A 19392-nucleotide genomic window follows, 5' to 3' on the forward strand; every position below is an offset into this window, starting at 1 on the left:
TTTTGCCAGTGAGGTGTAGGCTACTTTAATTAGACATAATGGAAGTTTCCCTTGTGAATCCTTTCATACCTGCATGGATGAAACGATAGAAAGCAGTGCTAAGGATAGTATATCACAAGTCAAACAGGCTTAGATTTTAAAACTAAAAAACTATTAGTTTCACTTCTTTTTTTTTCCTTCTGGGTTTGTATGGAAGCTCAGGTACATGCAAATTCTAACACAAATCTGTGTTTTTGTCTAAATTCTACCTCAGAAATGAAGAAAATGCTAAGAATGATGTGGTTTCAAGAACAGAATCAAGGCATAATCTGTAATGAATGCTGTTTTTCCTGGAGGCAGAAGATAAGCTGTTGCACCAGACAATGTAGAAAGGTTCATTCTCAAAAACCCATTTGTCTATAACATAGTGCAAACTCTATGTCAGCTTGTGTTAGATATAATGGAAATGGTTTCAAAGTATGAAATGCTTATTTTTAGATTAATAACTTTGCCATACTCTTCTGAATAACTGTATGCCAGCATTTAGGAAAAGTATGCTTTCCAGTCAAATCTGCTTATGCTCCATCACTGTAATATATATTTTTAATATCCTTCTTGCTGCCAAAGATAAAACTGATAAAGACTGTCAGTAATGAGATTACCATGGGGGCTCCAGTGCTTCTCTGCAAGCTTTGAGAAAGTGCAAACATCGTGGTTTTTGACCCAAATGTTGAATATTTGAACACCTGCTTGGAAGAAAAATCTGTGAAGAATAAGTAAACTTATTTGTGCCTGCTTTCCACTGGTGTGTGCTCTATATGTACACTGTGCTAGGTGACTGCTGCCTTTGCTTACCTTTGTTTAGCCTGTAAGGCTTTGCATAAAGTCATTAAAACTGTGCACATAAAAAGGGAGAGTTAGCCCTTCCATTACCACCATTACTGCTCCCCAGGGGTTTTTTTTCTCCTAAAGAAGCCTGAAAGCGTCATCACTTGGCAAGTACACAGAAGCCAACTATCCTCATGCAATATAAAGAAAAGCGAGTATTCTTTCCTCTTGGCAAAGCCAATCAGGAAGAGTCTTCTGATTTTTGATGGTTAAGGTGATCTTTCAGGTCCTGATTCTTTAGTGCTCACACAGCCTGTGGCACTCTTTGTGCATGTAAAATGCACTATGACTGACAAGAAGGTCCTCCCTCAGACCTGTTAAGGATTCTTCTTTATTTATGTACTTATTTTGCAATTTAAAATAAGAGTGCTGTAGGCAGGAAGGGACTGGTTTGAAAATGATTATGTTTGAGGCTGAGACAAGACTAGTGTTGTCTTCTTTCCTTTAAAACTAGACAGGATTTTTAAGGAATTTAAGAGAAGAGATTGCATGTATGTGAACAGATAAAAAAAAACGGATATTGGACAGGGTAACCTTTGATGTGGATATACCTTTCCAAGTACATAGAGTTTAAAAACCCCATAACCTATGTAAAATAACAGCCTTGCAGTGTGATTGGCAACTTTGTGCCAGAGGCAGTGAATCAGTACTAAAACCACAAGTTCGTGAAAATCAAAGTGGTCTCTTCACCCTATAGCTGGTTCTTTCAGTTCAGAGTTTATGTGATACATGATTTTGGGAACTTCAACTGTCATGCTGTCAAGACAAAGCACAGTTCTTTTAAAAGAAGAAGTTAGGAATGTATAAGTTGTGTTTTCACTGTTTGGTATTGCGTACATGTTAGAAAGCTAAGAAGTTTGCATCTTTCTTTAATGATATAGTTACCATCTGCTGTTTATACCTACAAAAAGATCAAAGTCTGGAAAGCTCTGTGCAAACTCTATAAAGTTATATTGAACTTCCAGTGGAAGCTGAAGTTAGAGCTTAAGCTATTGTCTCTAAGTAGAGCTGAGGAAGCACAGTGTATGAGACTGGTGATATATACTGAAATGAGTTATACACTGACTGTGGAATGGATGCTTATTATGAGAACAGAGACTAATCATCTATGCTGAAAATAGGTTTATTTACTGAGGGTCTATGCCTGACAAGACATTTTCAACCTTCATACCTATGTCTAGTCAAGCCCATGTAGGCATTCCAAACAAACAGAAAACTTGAAGGTTTGCTAAATTTTTTCAGTGACAATTTTTTCTCTCAATGGGAGGCAGGAGGAGAACCAAAGTAAAGCAACTGAACCCAAGCTCCAAAAGCTGGCCAGTTCTGATGAATTTTGGTTTGTTCTCTGGAATTTGGCTCTTTCAGGAGTACAGTTCTTGACAAAGCATTACAAAATTATCTCTAAAAAGCTGAGACTTTTAAATAGGATATAGATGTACTAACCTGTTACCCTCAAAAAGAAATCCAGTGTCTAAGTGAGCAAAATTCAGTTGTTTTCAAAAATTTCATTGATCTTCAAAGTCAACTCATCATACAGCTTTGATAAAATTTTAAGTACAAGATTTCTGAGAGCTTATGTTCTTTAGTAGACATTAGATTTATGTCTTTACAGAAACATTGCTTTCTAACAGCTGTGCAATTATGTAGTGTCACCACTGTGCCACACACTTAAATGGTCAACAGTTACCATGTTTATAAATAGTATGTGATGTTTGAGCTTTGAAAAGTAAATTCTTACTGAATGCTTTTGGAAGAGTTTCATACACAGTACTTTCATGCATCATTCAGTGGAACATGCACTAAATGGAACGGCAACAGAAATTGAATATAATAAGCATTACCTATAAAATGGGAATAAGATTAAACAGAAATCCCAAAGCATTACATTCTTAGTCCAAAATGTCTTAGTTTTACAAGTTTTCATCTAGAGTTGTGACGTTGTACTGTTTGCCTGGAGAATTTAGTTTTAATCGCTGTACTAATGGTACCATTATCAATTAAGCTTTAGAAACAATATCAGTTTGGAATATTCTCTAGTACACTATAAGTATTATAAGGAGATTTTTTAAAATTAATTTTATAATACTTTTTTTATTGTGGCTAGTAGAGCTGATTTTATTTATTTTTTTTTTAATCTATTAAACATTATAGGAGTTATGCTTCTCTGGAGAAACTGAGCCAAGAGTTATTTATCTAAAATGCAAAGCAAAGAAAGGTTCTAATATAGTGCAAGAATCTCAGTAACTGTTACAGAGAAATTGTTTTTCTATGAAGTTCTGTTACCTGTGTAAGTCACTCCTGGGCGTGAACTGCACTATTTTAATTGCAGAAGTTTCTAGATATAAATTGGGTATCTAGGGGATGTGGACTGAACCCACCTGTTCTACCAGAATTGACTTTTTCATATCTCCTATCTTATCTTATTTGTATCCAAGATGTACACAAAGCTTCTGAGATAAACAGGTGCACTTTGATACTATCCAATTAATTACTGACAGATGTATTGCATTGGAAACTTGGTCTGTATCTCTTCTTAGGGATCTAAACCAGTTCCCTAATTCTTAGTATGTTTTCCTGAACATTGAAATAAAGAACAAAGCCATTTTTAAAAATGTAAGTCCATCTCTTGCACTGAAAGTCAGCAGCTTGAGCTAGGGTTTGGCTCAGGCTTACAAAATGCTATAAAGAAGGTAGTGACTTTTTTTTTCCCTATTGCTGTTTTACTATAATAGATTTCAAAATGGTTCTGAAGAATTTTCCTTATGTTTTGTGTGGGGAAGAAGAGAGTCGTTTAAATAATTTCTCCAAGAATGTGAATGGAAAAAAAAAAGCAGGTCACTGGCTACAACCTTGATTGTGACAGTAACAGCTGGAAAGTTTTCTTTTGAAACCTGTCCAGTGTCAAATGTAAAGTGAGCAGGTAATGAATTGTAATGGCTGAGACTGATCCCTTATGAAAGATTTGCAAAGAACTGAGATCTAGACATGATTACTTCCGCAAGTGCTTCTTCACTTATACCTTTGTAATGAATAAAAATAATTAAAAAAAGAAAAGAGGAGATTTATTTGTAATTGCTATGCTGGTTGCTTTAGAAATGCAAAGGGAAAGATGACAATGACCTCAGAAGAGAGGTCAGAGATTTGTGATATTGCCCTGTGATGGCCAATGTTATTCTTTTACTTGCTTCATAGTGACCTTGAGTATTTCCTAACCTCATCCTCCACCATCCTGGTCTCTAAAAAGGACTCGGGTGTCCTACAGGCTCTTTCCTTGGATGCTTACTAACTAGCTCGCTCTGTGCCTGGTTTTCTGTGTTAAGCATCCTGGGGGCTGGCTGTTGGCAGTCTGACTGGTTGGCAGGGGTCTGCAGTGGGGTTGCAAGCTAGAAGACAACTGCATAGGAGGAGCTTTGTGATGGGGCCTGGTTCCTGGAGTTGTGATCTCGAGATGGTTGAATGTAGCTGCCAGTGTCTCCACAGAGCACTCACTGCGTTGCAGGTTTATCTGCTCTCTGCTGCCAGCTGTAATTAGTCATCATTTGGCAAAAACTTTGGATCTGTGTTCATTTAGTATCTCTTAGGACACTCTTTCCAAATAATTTTCTATCTGTGAACTCCCCCATTTACCCTCTTTTTCATTTTTTTTCTGGAAAGCTATGATGCTCTTTATCCTTACCATTAAGGTAAAGGATGTGCAAGTACTACCCTTTACTACTTTGATATCTGTCTTAGCAAAAGACTCTGGTGGTTCTTTTGTATCATGGATTTCAGGGTGGCAGCCCTTGTTTCCAAAAATGTAGACACAACAGGACCATCTGTGTTTGCCATCTGCAAGACATTTCCTTCTAGGATCCTGGGGTTGGTTATGGGGCTTCCAGACATTCCCACTGCCTGTCCCCCTGGGTACACAGTAAGGAGACAACAGGTTTGTGACTATAACACAGATGCATGTAAGCCTGAACTCTTCAGTACATCCTGCTGTCACTGGAACACAGTCTGACCTTGTCTGTTTGAACACCCACCAGCATCTCTCTAAGTTGTGTCCAGCCACTCATCCCTACATTCTTTTCTACACAGCCTGCTTTTTGCTGTTAGTACCAAGGTGCTGATCCTGACAAAGCAGCCAGGTATTGTGGAAAGGAGCCTTGCCTATTACTAGCCAGCCATTATATGCTTGGAAATGTTTTCAGATGCAGATTTTTTGAGAAGGTCAGGAAAGGATTGTTTCTGTTCTTTTTTTTTATTTATTTTTTTTTTTTTTCCTGCAGAATTGTTTTATTTCTGAACATAACAGTATTTATTACTTACTTTCCTAACTTCTCCTTTTAATCCTGCAACTGCCATTAGATAAAATAATGACCTGAGTTACTTATTCATAAAGGTAATGTAAATATTTGTTCTCCACTGTATTCCAATAAAATAATGTTGTCATGGATTATTGGCAGTAAATTATTTTAAGTCATACATTTAAAAGTAAACAAAGCCATATATATGAAAATATATTTGATAATTTTTCATGAAGCATCTTATTCTTTTCTTTCATCATGGTTCGTAAGAGATCTGAATTCTTAATGCTTATATTTTGATTTTCAGTGTCTCCCTATTTCATTTCTATTGCAAATGTTTTCTGCTGAGAAATTATAAACAGTTTTCTATATTCACTCTTCCCTTTCCCTCTTCCCAATCTGGCCCAATTCTGACAATATCATTTGTATGTTGTCATTAATAGTGGTCCACTGAGTGAATTATAACTCTCTTATTTGGGTTCTGCATTTTAACACTTGGCTGTTGAAATGCATTTGGGGAGGAAGAAGGGCATACAGACTCAAAACCCCCTCTTTTTTTCCAAATTTGTTGAAGCTATTTGCTAGTCTAAGAGAAAATAAAGAAAAGATAGATGGTCTTTAATTTCCAGTGCACTGTTTATCTCAAAAGCAGATTTTCTTTTTGATGGAAATGTTGTGAGGTATTACTCCCAAGTGTCAGCTAGACCCTATGTACGTATAGAGTATATAAAGAACTAGGATATTTTGCACCTATATTAATATTTTTTCCACAAAAAAACCCCGTAACATATTTTAGCTCATGAATCCTGCCCCATTAGATGGCAGAGCTTTTCCACAGCCACAGTGATCACACAAATTCCTAGCCTATTTTCTTTGATACAGAGTGCATTTATGAAATAGGCTGTAATAGAGCCTTCAGGATGTTTCATAGACAATATTTTTCTTTTTGAAAGCTCCTTGATGGAGGATGGAGCTTAAACAAATGGATGGATGCTGATGGAAGCAGGAGCTTAAACAAATGGCAAGGTTTTGAACAACTTGGATAACTAAAAACTGGCTAAAAATAGTTGACCATAATCTCCCAAGAGCTGATACTTTTTCCTCTTTAAAGAAAAAGAAACTCTGTAAGTTATAAATATGTAATTTCTTTCTTATTCTAAGAATTCTGAATAAATTTTCTTATGATGTCACAGGTCTTTGGGACCTTGCTTTTGACACTACTTAAGTTCCATGAGCCTCCAGCAATACACCTCCAATACATCAGTGCTATCAGGAGGTTGAAAACTCCGAGATATCTTTCAGCAGTTCATTTTAGGATTCTTTAGGACAGCAATCTGTAAATATGGTGCAAAACCTGAAGTGCAAAATGCAAGTTTCTACTTCATCTCAGCATGTCTGCATTTAGAATAATGCTTCATGCTATGTGTTGCAGCTCTAAACAGGACATATTTATAGATATTTAAACTTGCCTACCTATGGTTATGTTTCTAAATACATTTCTGACTTTTAGAGTGTAGAGCCATTGACTTCCATAGGAAGTGCTGAATAGTCTAGCACTCTGATGACTAAAGATAAACTTAGCAACCTAAATTTAGGCACCTCATTTTAAATAAAAACTTCAGCTCAAATATGTGAACCCAGAAGAATGAGTTACAATAACTCGTTTCAAATACCTTGACCCTTGCAGCTCCCCACACTTAGCATTTATTCATACAAATTGCCCACTGTTGCAGATAAATCACAAAACGTAGCCAATGCAATAACTCTGCACCTGAGCATTATTTAGTTCTGCTTTGCTAATGTTGGCAGCGTTTTGCCTTTCCTCTCTATATGTTACAGCACCTGGCTTTTTTGGCTTTGAATATATTAGAGGGGTGAATAGGGAGAAAATCTACAAGTTTTTGGCCTCACTTTCATTACTGCTAGCTTTCCTGATAGCTGCAATTCCTCAGTTAAGTGGTCAGTTTAATTTTCCTGTCAGCGTAAAAGAAATGCAAGGGAGACAACTACAAAGGGAGACAATTTTCACTGCATGCTTACGAGAGGATTACTATGTTGGAAGTGTTGTCTCTAGTGGTTCTCATCTGCTTTGACACCAGGGATAGTTATTTCCTATCTATGGGAAATAGTAATTTCCCATACTGCTGTTTATGATGATGATGATAAATACTGTGCCCTGTCTGTGTTAATTTTTCTCTTTTGACTTTGTGGTTTCTCTTTTGAGATTTTTGTCTCTTTAACGGAGTACTTCACCTTGTGGATGTGAGAAATAGATTGAGGTATGTGTGTTGCCCACAATTTTCTCTTAGGTTTGTGTAGGCTGCACAGATGACTACACTTTTAAAACACAGTTACTTAGGCACATAATTTATAGTTGTTTGGGTTTTTTTTTAACACCGTATAAACTAAGAGTAATGTTAAAAATGCTGATGTTGGCTACATAGCCAGTTTTTTGTTGCTTTTTTGCTAGAATCAGGTAACAATACTCCCTTTGCATATATTAAGGATGGATATCTTGTCATTTCACTGCAGCCTTATAAGTTGTGGGCGTTTACTCTAAGCCAATCATCTGTAGTCAGTGTCATAAGAGAAGGTGATTCATCCCATCTGACGCTAAATATCTGAGACGCTTATTATGCAATGTGTTCTGGAGAGGAAGGTGGTTGATGATGTTCCTGCCCAGCCCAGTGCCACAGTCTACAGACCCCCTCTGTACCAGTGCAATTGTTTTTGAGGCCACACTCACTGAACAGGGTGTGGAAATCATCCATGCTAAAAAACAGTAACTGGAAGTACTTTCTTCATCTGTATTTGGTTTTTTAACCAGGTTCATTTCAGTGATTCATAGGGCCATTTATAACAGAGTGATAAGAATATCTTTTCAATAATTGAGGCCATATTGGCACAGAAGAAAGAAGTAGTTGAAGGGGGGTACATTCGGAACTTTGTATAATGAGCTACCTCCTGAAATACATGTGTGTGCTGGGACTGTCCTCTTTTATTAGGTGAGATGAATCCACAGTAGTTAATTAACCATGTGTTAAGCAGGACATTAGCAATATCATTATCACTGTAGTCTACCCCTCTTAGAATCATAAAACCATAGAACAGTTTTGGTTGGAAGAGATCTTCAAGTCCAACCTTTGTCCTTGCTCTATCAACACCACTAAACCATGTCCCTAAGTACATCTACCTGTCTCCTAAACACCTCCAGGGATGGTGACTCCACCACTTCCCTGGGCAGGCTGTTCCAATGCCTGACAACCGTTTCAGTAAAGAAATTCTTCCCAATATCCAGCCCAAACCTCCCCTGGTGCAGCTTAAGGCCATTTCCCCTTGTTTGCTTGTTACTAGGGAGAAGAGGCTGACCCCCGCCTCGCTACAGCTTCCTTTCAGGTAGTTGTAGAGAGCGATAAGGTCTCTCCTCAGCCTTGCCTTCTCCAGGATAAACAGCCCCAGAACCCTCAGCCGTTCCTTATACAAGACATGCTCCAAATGCTTTACTGGCTTGGTAGCCCACCACTGTACCCTCTCCAGCACCTCAATGTCCTTCTTGTAGAGAGGGGCCCAAAACTGCACACAGTACTCGAGGTGCGGCCTCACCAAATCCGAGTACAGGGGCTCAATCGCTTCCCTACTCCTGCTGACAACACTATTCCTGATATGGGCCAGGATGCCATTGGCCTTCTTGGCCACCCGAGCACGCTGCTGGCTCATGTTGAGCTGGCTGTCAATCAACACTCCCAGGTCCCTCTCTGCCTGGCAGCTCTCTAGCCACTCCTCCCCAAGCCTGTAGCACTGCTGGGGGTTGTTGTGGCTGAAGTGCAGGACCTGGCACTTGGCTTTATTGAAACTCATGGAATTGGCCTTGGCCCAGCGATCCAGCCTACCTAGATCCCTCTGTAGAGCTTCCCTACCCTCAAGCAGCTCGACATTTCCACCCAGCCTGGTGTCATCTGCAAACTTACTAAGGCTGCTCTCCATCCCCTCATCCAAACCAGTATCTTGATGCTTGATATTGCTTTATTAGACTGTAAAGTATCTTGAAATGGGCTTATCTATGTCAAACAAAAGGGGCAGTTAGAAACTTCTATGTATATTGCCAAATCTTTCCACTGAGGTCCTCGGTACTAGTAGTGGTGTTTGTGCTAACAGTCTTTCCCAATTTTAGAGTTCTCATGAACCGTGAGAGTTGTATGTGTATGGGTAGATATGTTGTCCAATGAGATAGGCTGTTTCTTTATAATACATAGTGATTATCTAAGTCCACAACAGGAAGGCAGAAAAAGTGTCCATGCAAGTCATAACTTTCTCTTGAGTCTTATGTAAATGTGAAGAGAGAATGACTCATATGAACTTCACTTGAGTGTTTCAGAGTGGTGTTTTTCATTAAATTGGTTACCTAACAGTTAAACTATCAGAGTTATAATGAGGCAGAGGCAACATATTGTGGGAGGCATATTGAAAAGAAACCCAGGGTGCTAGGATGCATGAGACATCATTGAGAAGTTAAATCTCATGAACTGCATGTTCTGTGTGCAGTTGTTCATCATGGGACATCTTATTATGTTGATGTACCACCCTGCTCCAATATGTTTTTGTGGTACATCTAGGGAGTATCTTCATGGTAGAGGGTACTTTGGTTTAGATATTGAAGTCAGAGAAATGTGACTACTACTGGTAAGATACTGTTCCATCAAGCAGCAGTGGAAAAGATGAACTATACTGAAACGATGCCAACAGCAATTAAAGCAATCAAAATTAGCTTTATACTACCTTTTTATGTTAGTTCTTTCTGGAATATGTTTCACATCTTTTATTTATTTTTATTATTGTATTTCTTTTTATTTTTGTAGGCTGTGGAAACCAACCTTGCATCAAAGGATAGTCACTGGGTCTATGTAAATGAGGTAAGAAAGTCAAAAGAGACAATATAGCTTGGTACATTCACTCATCACTGTCTTTTGTTTCATATGTTTTGACACACCAAACTGAGCATACACTTAGCATTTTTGCTGTTTGAATGGTACAAGATGCAAACTCTGTGTGTGGTGTCATTGCTTGTCTGTCTCAGTTGAATTGGCATAGGTTGAATACCAAAGGTCGAAATAAAGCTTCCAATATACCTCAGAGCAGCTGCAAGACTATTTTTGCCTTCATGTTGGCCCTACTTCATTAGCAATTTAGGAAGCAGAGAATATCTCAAAAGAAACCTTGAACATATGCACCTATATCTGCCAGAATCTCACCTTTCACTGCTATGAAAGCCTGCACTCAGATACCAGTAGAGGAAAGAGCACTGAGGCTAGTTGCAGGCTTAGCTCAGATTTACATGATACACAGGTTTTCTCTAGTGCAGAATTGTGTTGGTGTTTTGGCCAAGATCCAGGATAGCATTGATTTAAAAATTGATATTTCCTTTCTGCAGCAAATGGTATCCTGTCCTGCTACTGTTATTATTTATTTTACTGTAGTACCATGATGCCCTAATAGGAATTAGTGCAGACTTGTGTTTAAAAAGTAATGGAAAGCTTGAAATGTTGTGCCATATGTAATAATTTATAAATCACTGATTGTGCAAGATAAATGGCACTATTATTTATATTTCTGGTTTTAATAATGATTCATTAAAAGATAGTAAAATATCTGAGTTAAAAAGAACCGTGTTCACAGTTTTATTTTTACATTATAAATGCATAGTCTTTAATTTAATAACCAATTCCTTTGTTCATTTCTCATTTCTTTCTTTGCACCTAGCTAATAATTTTGGATAGGCTACTTTTAATAGTAACTATAAATTGTATTGTCTGGCATTAGAAAGGCTCTGTAACTAAACAGGGGTCAGGGAAAGCAAGTGAAAACTCTGCTTATAAAGGCTTTTTAAATTCCTTCTAGTCCTTGTTATGTTTAAGTATCTTCTGATTTGTCAGCTGCAGTAATGACCCACTACAAAATATCAGCAAGATGCCCAGGGAGTCAGTGTTTATGTTCACATAAAGATAATATAGTGTATATTTCCCTAAACATTTCTAGCGAGGGAGTGTTTGTGAATTTTTCATTGCTACTATTTTTGTCCAGATGTTAAAACTCACTTCAGGAAGGCTGAATCTGTAACATCACAAATAAAAAGCTCTCATGCACAAACATGTGCATACATACACAAACATATCACACATGGTGTTGACTCTGGCTAGAGATTGGGTAGGGAAGCTATGATAGCAAAATATAAATCTAAAGTATAACTTTTTAGTGAACAATATCAGTGCATATACTTACAAATATTTCAAAATGCAATTAAATTAAAACAGACAATTACAGAAACTTTTCAAATTCATGAAACTTTGGAGAACTCTTTGCAGGCAAAAAGACAAGGAAATGTCTTGATTATCCTTTTTTAATGGAAAAGTGTTGGTCTTTGTGTGCTTAAAGCTACTGTGAAAAGAAGATAAGTTAAGCATCTATGTGGTTGTATCTGTAGAAAGATGCAGGTTTCTTAGGGCTTGCTTCTTACTTAATAGTGTGCATACTCCCATGCTAGCGAGAGACTGATCATGCTTTCCGTGTACATATGTCCTGTATGTATCAATGAGAACTGCATGAGTACTTGATGGAAAATATGTTATTCCTTGACTGGATGTTGATTGGTGCTGTGATTTGCAGAATGGAATTAACTTTTAATTCCCAACAGTCAAATAAACTCTTTTTGATGTAATTCCACATGAGTAGCAAGCCAGGTGTACTCCATTCTGGAAAGGGACCAAACACTTTGCCAGTCCTTTTTTTCTCCCAGGCAGATTGAGGATCCTACATTTTTCTGTTCGCCTTATGGTCTGTGTGACCTAATGATCCCATTGCAAGGAAAGAGAAGTATAGGGTTGACTGACCTGAAGGGGCAGTAGTAGGAAGAGAACATAGTGATAATTATTTCCATTGAGATTTCTTGTATGAAGAGCATTAGATTGTAAATAGGCTCTTTAGGCCTTTCACACTTCAGGGAACCATTTAAGGCCCTGGTACATGTTAGGCTACTGAGGTCTACTGATCTTGAGCACCTTCTCACAACCTGCTTTGAACCTTGGACTTATCTTGCTGTAGTAAGAATGACTATATAGCACAGTATTATTTCAAGAAGAGATTTTATTATTGTCTTTCTTGAATTAAATCTACTTTACTCTCTCTGACAGTCCAATAAACATTGGGTGTTTTCTTTTTCCTTGTGCTTCTGTACCATATGGCAGGATAGGAGTCAAGTCTTGGAGTTTGAACATATTTTATTACTCCAGTTTCGTTAGGTAAGCAAGACCACAACACTTGTGATGAGCTAGCTTAAAACTGTAAGGGTGGTAAACTTATTATACAGCAAATGAACAAATGTGGGATGCAAGAGCTGGTCTCAAATTACAGATCTGTACTGTCAAGATCCTGCATTTGCTAGTTTCCAATAATCCAAGTCTCTGTGCTGACGTATTTGTTCAGTTTGGATGCCATTGGTGGTGCAAAGGGACTCAGTCATCTTTAGAAAAAGGCTAATGAATTGGGAGTTGGATTCATTGTATGGGATTCAAAGGATGAAATATTACATGGCAAGTCTTTCAGGATAAAAGAATACACAGGGATGAGTCTTTGCAGGCAATATCATTCCCTCATATGTCCTCTTTGAAACCAAAGTCATAACAAACCTTACTGTTTTAAAAATACATATTTGTAAGTATGTCTGTTTTTCTCATTTCAGACATTTTGTCTTTCACACTTTCAGACCTGTCAAAAGCAGTGATTTGAGAGAAAAAAAAAAAAAATTTCTAACCACCCTCCCCCTTTTAGATTTATATTTTATCATCTTCACTTTTATTCATCTAGACATACTAAATCATTCCTTGCATTCATTTAGGTAATGGTTCTCCCTGAATTCTGGGTTAAACATGCCGAGTAGCTTTTCAAAAGCAAGAATATTTGCGATTTCTGTATAAATCCTTGCAAAACCAAACAACTCTTTGGAACAATGACTGGTCCGTGCTTAGCTTTGTCTCCAGAATAGTCCAAAACATTTTATGACCATCAACTATTACTTTGATCTATTTGATGGATGGACCACTCAGTGGATAAAGAATTGGCTGCATGGTCACACTCAAAGAGCTGTGGTCAGCAGCTTGATGTCCTAGCGGAGACCAGTGATGAGTGGCGTTCCTCAGGGATTGGTATTGGAAGCGGTGCTGTTTAACATCTTCACCAGCGACATGGACAGTGGCGTTGAGTCCACCTTCAGCAAGTTTGCCGACGACACCAAGCTGTGTGGTGCAGTCGACATGCTGGAGGGAAGGGAGACCATCCAGAGGGACCTGGACAGGCTGGAGAGGTGGGCCTGTGCAAACCTCAGGAAGTTCAATAAGGCCAAGGGCAAGGTCCTGCACCTGAGCTGGGGCAATCCCAAGCACAGATACAGGCTGGGTGATGAGTGGATCTAGAGCAGCCCTGGGGAGAAGGACTTGGGGGTGCTGGTGAATGAAAAACTGAATATGAGCCAGCAATGTGTGCTTGCAGCCCAGAAAGCCAATTGCATCTTGGGCTGCATCAAGAGAAGCAGGTCAAGGGAGGTGATTCTGCCCCTCTACTCTGCTCTGGTGAGACCCCACCTGCAGTGCTGTGTTCAGCTCTGGGACCTCCAACATAAGAAGGACGTGGACCTGCTCGAGAGGGTCCAGAGGAGGGCCACGAAGATGCTCAGGGGGCTGGAGCACGTCTGCTGTGAGGACAGGCTGAGTTGGGGTTGTTCAGCCTTGGAGAAGTCTCTGGGGAGACCTTCTAGCTGTCTTCCAGCACTTAAAGTGGGCCTACAGAAATGATGGGGAGAGGAGTCTTTACCAGGGAGTGTGGTGATAGGACAAGGGGTAACAGTTTCAAACTGAAAGGGGAGAGATTTAGATTAGATATTAGGAATAAATTGTTTGTGGTAAGGGTGGTGAGGCACTGGAACAGGTTGCCCAGAGAAGTTGTGGATGCCCTCTCCATGGAAGTGTTCAAGGCCAGGTTGGATGGGGCTTTGAGCAAGTGTTGGTGACGTGACCTACCAGCTTTGATAGATGTGTGCTATTTCTTCCTGTGGCATGACTGGCACAGTTGTAGATGCCCTTCCCCCTGCTTTTTGATGTTCATTTCCTGTCTTTTTTCCTGGTTTTCTTCCTTATTTTTATTTTTCTCTTGCATTTCTTTTTCTTTGTGCTTGACATCAAGTATCTCTGTCAGTTGCTCCTGACATTTTTCATTCTCCCTTCTCTTTTTTTGCCTGTTCAGAGAAAATGTTGTGCATTGCCCAGGGCATGTGTCTGTGGGAGAGGCACAAGGACAGCACTTGAAACTGCATTTGTATGTGGTTGTATCAGGAGCAATGCTCTAGGAGTCTGTGTCTGCTTTTTTATTAGGAGCAGGAGTAGGTCTGGGGATATAAATAGCACTAGAAATCATGTTTTCCTTTTTGTGGGGCATTTCATGGTTTTGAAATTTTCTCAATTCCAAGGGGAGAGAAAAGAGAAAAAGAATTGTTTTGCAAAACTGGAATTTGGACCAAAAAAATATATTCAAATTAAACAGTATTTTATTTTCTCATATAAATATATATTTAATTCTAATTCCAAGTTTCTAAACATTCATTATTTTTGCATGTGAATCAGTGAAGTACACAAAGCAATCAAGTACTCTTCATGGAAAGGGAATGGGTACTGAATTTGACAGGTAACTCAAGTTGTTTCACCGTTATCACATCCTTCCTTTAATTTCTTTTTCAACAAAATTTCATCACTATTCAGAAGTTTAATTGAAAGTTGTAAGACATGGCAGGACAAAGGACAGGATACTTGTTGAGATAGGAGATGGTTTTGCGTGAAGGACAGGTAGGAATGAAGAGAGGACAACATAATATTGCATGTCCAAACTGTACGTACCTGTTCGGAAGCTAAGGACAGGTGAAGGTCAAAATTGTTGAATAGCAGTGTGGAGATACACAAAAGATATACACTGAGGAAGACTTTTTTTGAAAGGGCATTTTTGACAGAATTGCCCCAAAGACAAGAAATTGAAATAATGGAGTGTTTTAAGTTCCCTGGCAGTTGAAAAAGTTATGTTGGGACACAGACAAGGCTTCGCAATTTCCTGTTGTTGACAATGTTAACTGTACATGTTTAAAAAGTTAAAGCAGCTGTCATTTCAGATTTCATTATGGTTATGGAAGTCAGAAGATAATTGGTGCAAAAACGATCACAAAATGGTAGCATGCACTGTTGAAGAAGAATTGAGAAAAGAATAGGGATAATGGATGTCAATAAAAAGGTTTTCCAGGTTCACAAGTTTAGGGAACTAGTAGTGCTTTTGGAAAGATAAGATGATGAGTAAAGCATGGCAAAAGAACTGTGGAGTTCTGTGGAGATGAAGGCATAATAAGGTATCATTATGGTTCCAATGGGTTATCTTTACAGATCCTGAAATCAGAGAGCAATTGTAAAGAAAAAGTGGTGGAAAAAAGGGCTAAGGAGGAGTGTAAAGGTGTAACAAAGTAAATGATTATAAAATGAGGCTGAGGTGCAAAGTGTCTCATACTAGGAGTCATAAAAAGCAACAAGAAAAATTTAGATGTAGCAGGAGATAAAGGAAAGTGTAAGGTGATTACTTAATGGAAAAATGAGGTTTTAATGTGTTTTACTGACTGACTTGATGCTGGCTTTATAGAAACTATTAATTGTAACCAGACTGTTAAAAACATACTGTCGTAGTTCCAGTTTATTATTATATCTGAGGCACTCCACCAGATGAGATCCAATATAGAGAAGTGCTGAGTACTTTGGATGTGGCTACAAAGTGAGGAATACCTGGTGAGCATCTGCAGAAGCAACTTAGAATCCTTGTGGATAACAAACAGAATATCAATCAATACTGTTGTGGATTTGCAAAACAAGCAAATCTAGTTCTCAGACATGTTACTGGAAACAGCCTTTGTAAGATAAGGGAGGCAATTATTTTGCTCTGCTTGACATCAACTTGGCCTTGTGGGAACAGTATTGAAAGTTTTGGGCAACACACTTTAAAACAAAACGAGAATGCAGAACAATATTGAAAATCTAGAGGAGAACACCTAGTATGATGAAAGCTCAGTAAAATATGACCTATGAGGAAAGGCTGAAAGAATTAAGTTTGTCTCCTATGTAACTCAGAAGATGGAGCAAGGGTATGGCAGTAGAACGGATATAATTAAAAGAAGAATATGATCATATGTTCACCCTGGAAAGATAAAGGAAATGCAATTTAATCTTCTGCACTAAAAATTAGATTGAGTATTGGGAAATGATTTATGATCTAAATATGATAATGAATAGGAACAACTTCCTTGGTTACTTTCTTCCATCTCATTATCTCTCTGTTTTCACTCCTGGTTTTGCTATTGTTTTTTATTCTTTCATTTTCAGCACCCTACTCACATTATTTAAGTCTGCCAAATATTTTCAGATTTGAGTTTGGAAGGACAAATACTGTGTTATGAACACTATTGGGTATTTTCTAATCTGCACCTCCTGTTCTAGGTCTTTCCACTTTTTTTTTTTTTTTTAATATGCGTAGGGCAGTGACAGTTTATAGAAGTAGTCACTGGATATAATTCTGATTGAATCATTTATTCAATAGTTTTGCTGACAAACATGAAATTTATGGGAACTGTGACTCATATTTGATTTCCAATCAGCATGGAACTCCATCCTTCTCTGTCTACTACTGAGCAAGCTTGAGCGACTGCATTTGATTAGATTCTGTCAGCCAAATCCACCCCTGGGGTAGCACCAGTGATTTGACTTTGCGAGGGATGAACCTAGCATCATATTTCTTGATATCAGTCATTTGAAATAGAGGAGTATATTGTAATTGTATGTAGTTTTGGTAGAATGCTGCCTAGTAATGAATTATTGGCACTTTCAGTGCTTTAAAAATAGATTTAATTATAGGGTGTAGAAGATAAGTCTGAAAACTAAAGGTTTTCTACTTGACTACAGTTTTAATTTGTTGCTTTTCCATTGATTTGATTAACCCTCATCAGATCAGATACAAAGGGCTATTTGTTATTAACACAAAATAACTTTTTTTAGTCTTAGAATTACCACATTGTGTATCATCTGGAATAACAAATGCTGGAATTCAAACAATATTAACTTACAAATTCCCAAACTGGAACCATGGGAATAGTGGGGAGAACTAGTGGAAATTTCATTACATTAGTTCCTTACTGTCTAAATGATCAGGTATTATATAGGAAAGGAATGTACGATGAGGGAAAGAAAGCCTCCTCATAGGTCAATTACCAACCCATGTGGGTATTTGTCATGGCATGACACTTAAAGAGGGGAGGAGTTACTTCTAATAAAGCAAAACTTCGTTATTTTGCAAAATAAAAGTGTCATGCATTCTTCCACTGTATTTTTCTGTGAATTACTGTAAAGTTTCCAGAATTAGGCTTTGTAAAGGAGAGAGCGATCACACTCTTGATTGTCCTGGTAGATGACTAGCACAGTTCCTAATGTTTGTGTATGTTCATGGGGACTGCACAGTGGGTAACTGTATTTCTGTATTGCACAATTCAACATATAGTTTAATTCTATGCAGAATAGCTTGACTCTGAGGTTGGACAGGGATTCATTTCTTTATCACTAAAAAAAGCTTATTATTTGTCCCGTTTAAAAACCAACAAACAAACAAAAAAATCAACCAAACAACATATTCTGCAACACTGTAGGGTGAACAGCAGAAAGATAAGTTGTGTTCATAATGTTCCTTGCAAAATCAAATATGCTTTTTTTAATTGATAGAATGCAATAAGCCAACTGATCTTCTTTTAGTAACTGAAGCTTAATAACTAGGGCTTTTAAAATATCATCAATAGCTTTATTTTGCTTCTTATGTACAGCACTAACCATAAATACATTAAAAAATATCAGAGACCAGGTTGTTATTGGTGAAAATCTGTTTTCAATAAGAAATCCAAAATAAATAGCATGAAGCTATAGAAATAGTATTATCCATATTCCAAATCTATAGGGAAGCAAAGGATTCAGTAGTTAGAAGACAGCTGAAATTCTAGTAAGCTTTAATTGAAAAATAAAACTAAATTGTAATTAACACCCAGAAAAGGATGCCTTTGGATATTTTCTTTTTTCAATCCACAGAAAAGATCCTGATTTGGAAAAGTTGGAGGCAGTAAGCACAGAGAAGCTAGTACAGCAATTGCAACTGTATTTTGTTAAATTCTTCCCAGCTATGATGATACTTGTCAGAAGAAGCCCTCATAGTCGAAGAGAAGGGAGAAGTGAAGTAGGAAGAAAAGATCTTGTAATTTCCACAGAAGCAGTAATAAAAAAATTTGGAAATGTAGCAAGAGTACGCATTTCATCAGTGATGAGAAGCCTTAGACAGAATCTTAGAGTGCTAAGGGATATGGGGAACTCTGACCCATGTTGAGATGAAGTTATCCACGTCAGTTGGACACGAGTCAAAAATTTTAGACAGCAGTTGACTTTATTCTTCCTTTTTGGATAGATGACACTTTCCAAAATAACGCTGGTGGTACTGCCAGCAGATGAATTTCTGTATCTTTGGCTGATTGATAAAACTTTCCCAAAGTTAACCTAGGTGATCAGTCAGAACAAAGTGCAGAGGAAGATTATTGATGCTTTTTACTTTCCCCTTTCAAAGCATTCATGCAAAACATGCTTCTGCTAATGCTTTTCTGGATGCTAGCTCAATTCTCTTATTTCTAGGGTTTTCATAGGTTTGTATTCTCCACTATTTCATTGTCTGTAGGAGGCAGTTTGTTATATGAGGGATGAGAAACTGTCCCATCATCTCTCTTCTGGTGTGACATAGTTCTTTCCATTTCTATCCTGCAGCTCCATTGCTTCTGCCAGTAGTTGTTTTCTTTGCTTTCACCATGTCAGACACGCCCAGTATATCTGTAGTTGTTCATCCCTCTTGATATGAGAATCAAATGGCTTCTCAGCTGTCATCTGGGCAGTTCGTTCTTATTTTCCTCTCTAAAATATTTTTCAAACTTTGAGAAAAATGAGCAGAAAATAGAATAGTAATTATCAGATAAAGTCTATCTCAGTAAACAACTTTTTACCCAAGGGTAGCATGTAGGAAGGTGTTAGGTAATGCATGATGAACACTTTTCCTAGTGCAGGACTTGTAATCTTATGACTTCAGAAGAAAGATC

General features: G+C 37.9%; 1 protein-coding gene across 2 annotated transcripts in view; it reads left to right on the forward strand.

The window, feature by feature from the left end:
* The window catches only part of GRID1 (glutamate ionotropic receptor delta type subunit 1), a 553612-nt gene that overhangs the window by 413043 nt on the left and 121177 nt on the right, over positions 1-19392 (forward strand). For both annotated transcript variants that reach the window (XM_086466670.1, XM_086466671.1), the window contains exon 5: positions 10010-10063. In XM_086466670.1, the coding sequence (XP_086322796.1) occupies positions 10010-10063 (54 nt within the window). The remainder of the gene's footprint in view (positions 1-10009; positions 10064-19392) is intronic.

The sequence above is a fragment of the Leptosomus discolor genome, chromosome 6 (genome assembly GCF_034619465.1).
Source record: "Leptosomus discolor isolate bLepDis1 chromosome 6, bLepDis1.hap2, whole genome shotgun sequence".
In the NCBI taxonomy this organism is placed as follows: domain Eukaryota; kingdom Metazoa; phylum Chordata; class Aves; order Leptosomiformes; family Leptosomidae; genus Leptosomus; species Leptosomus discolor.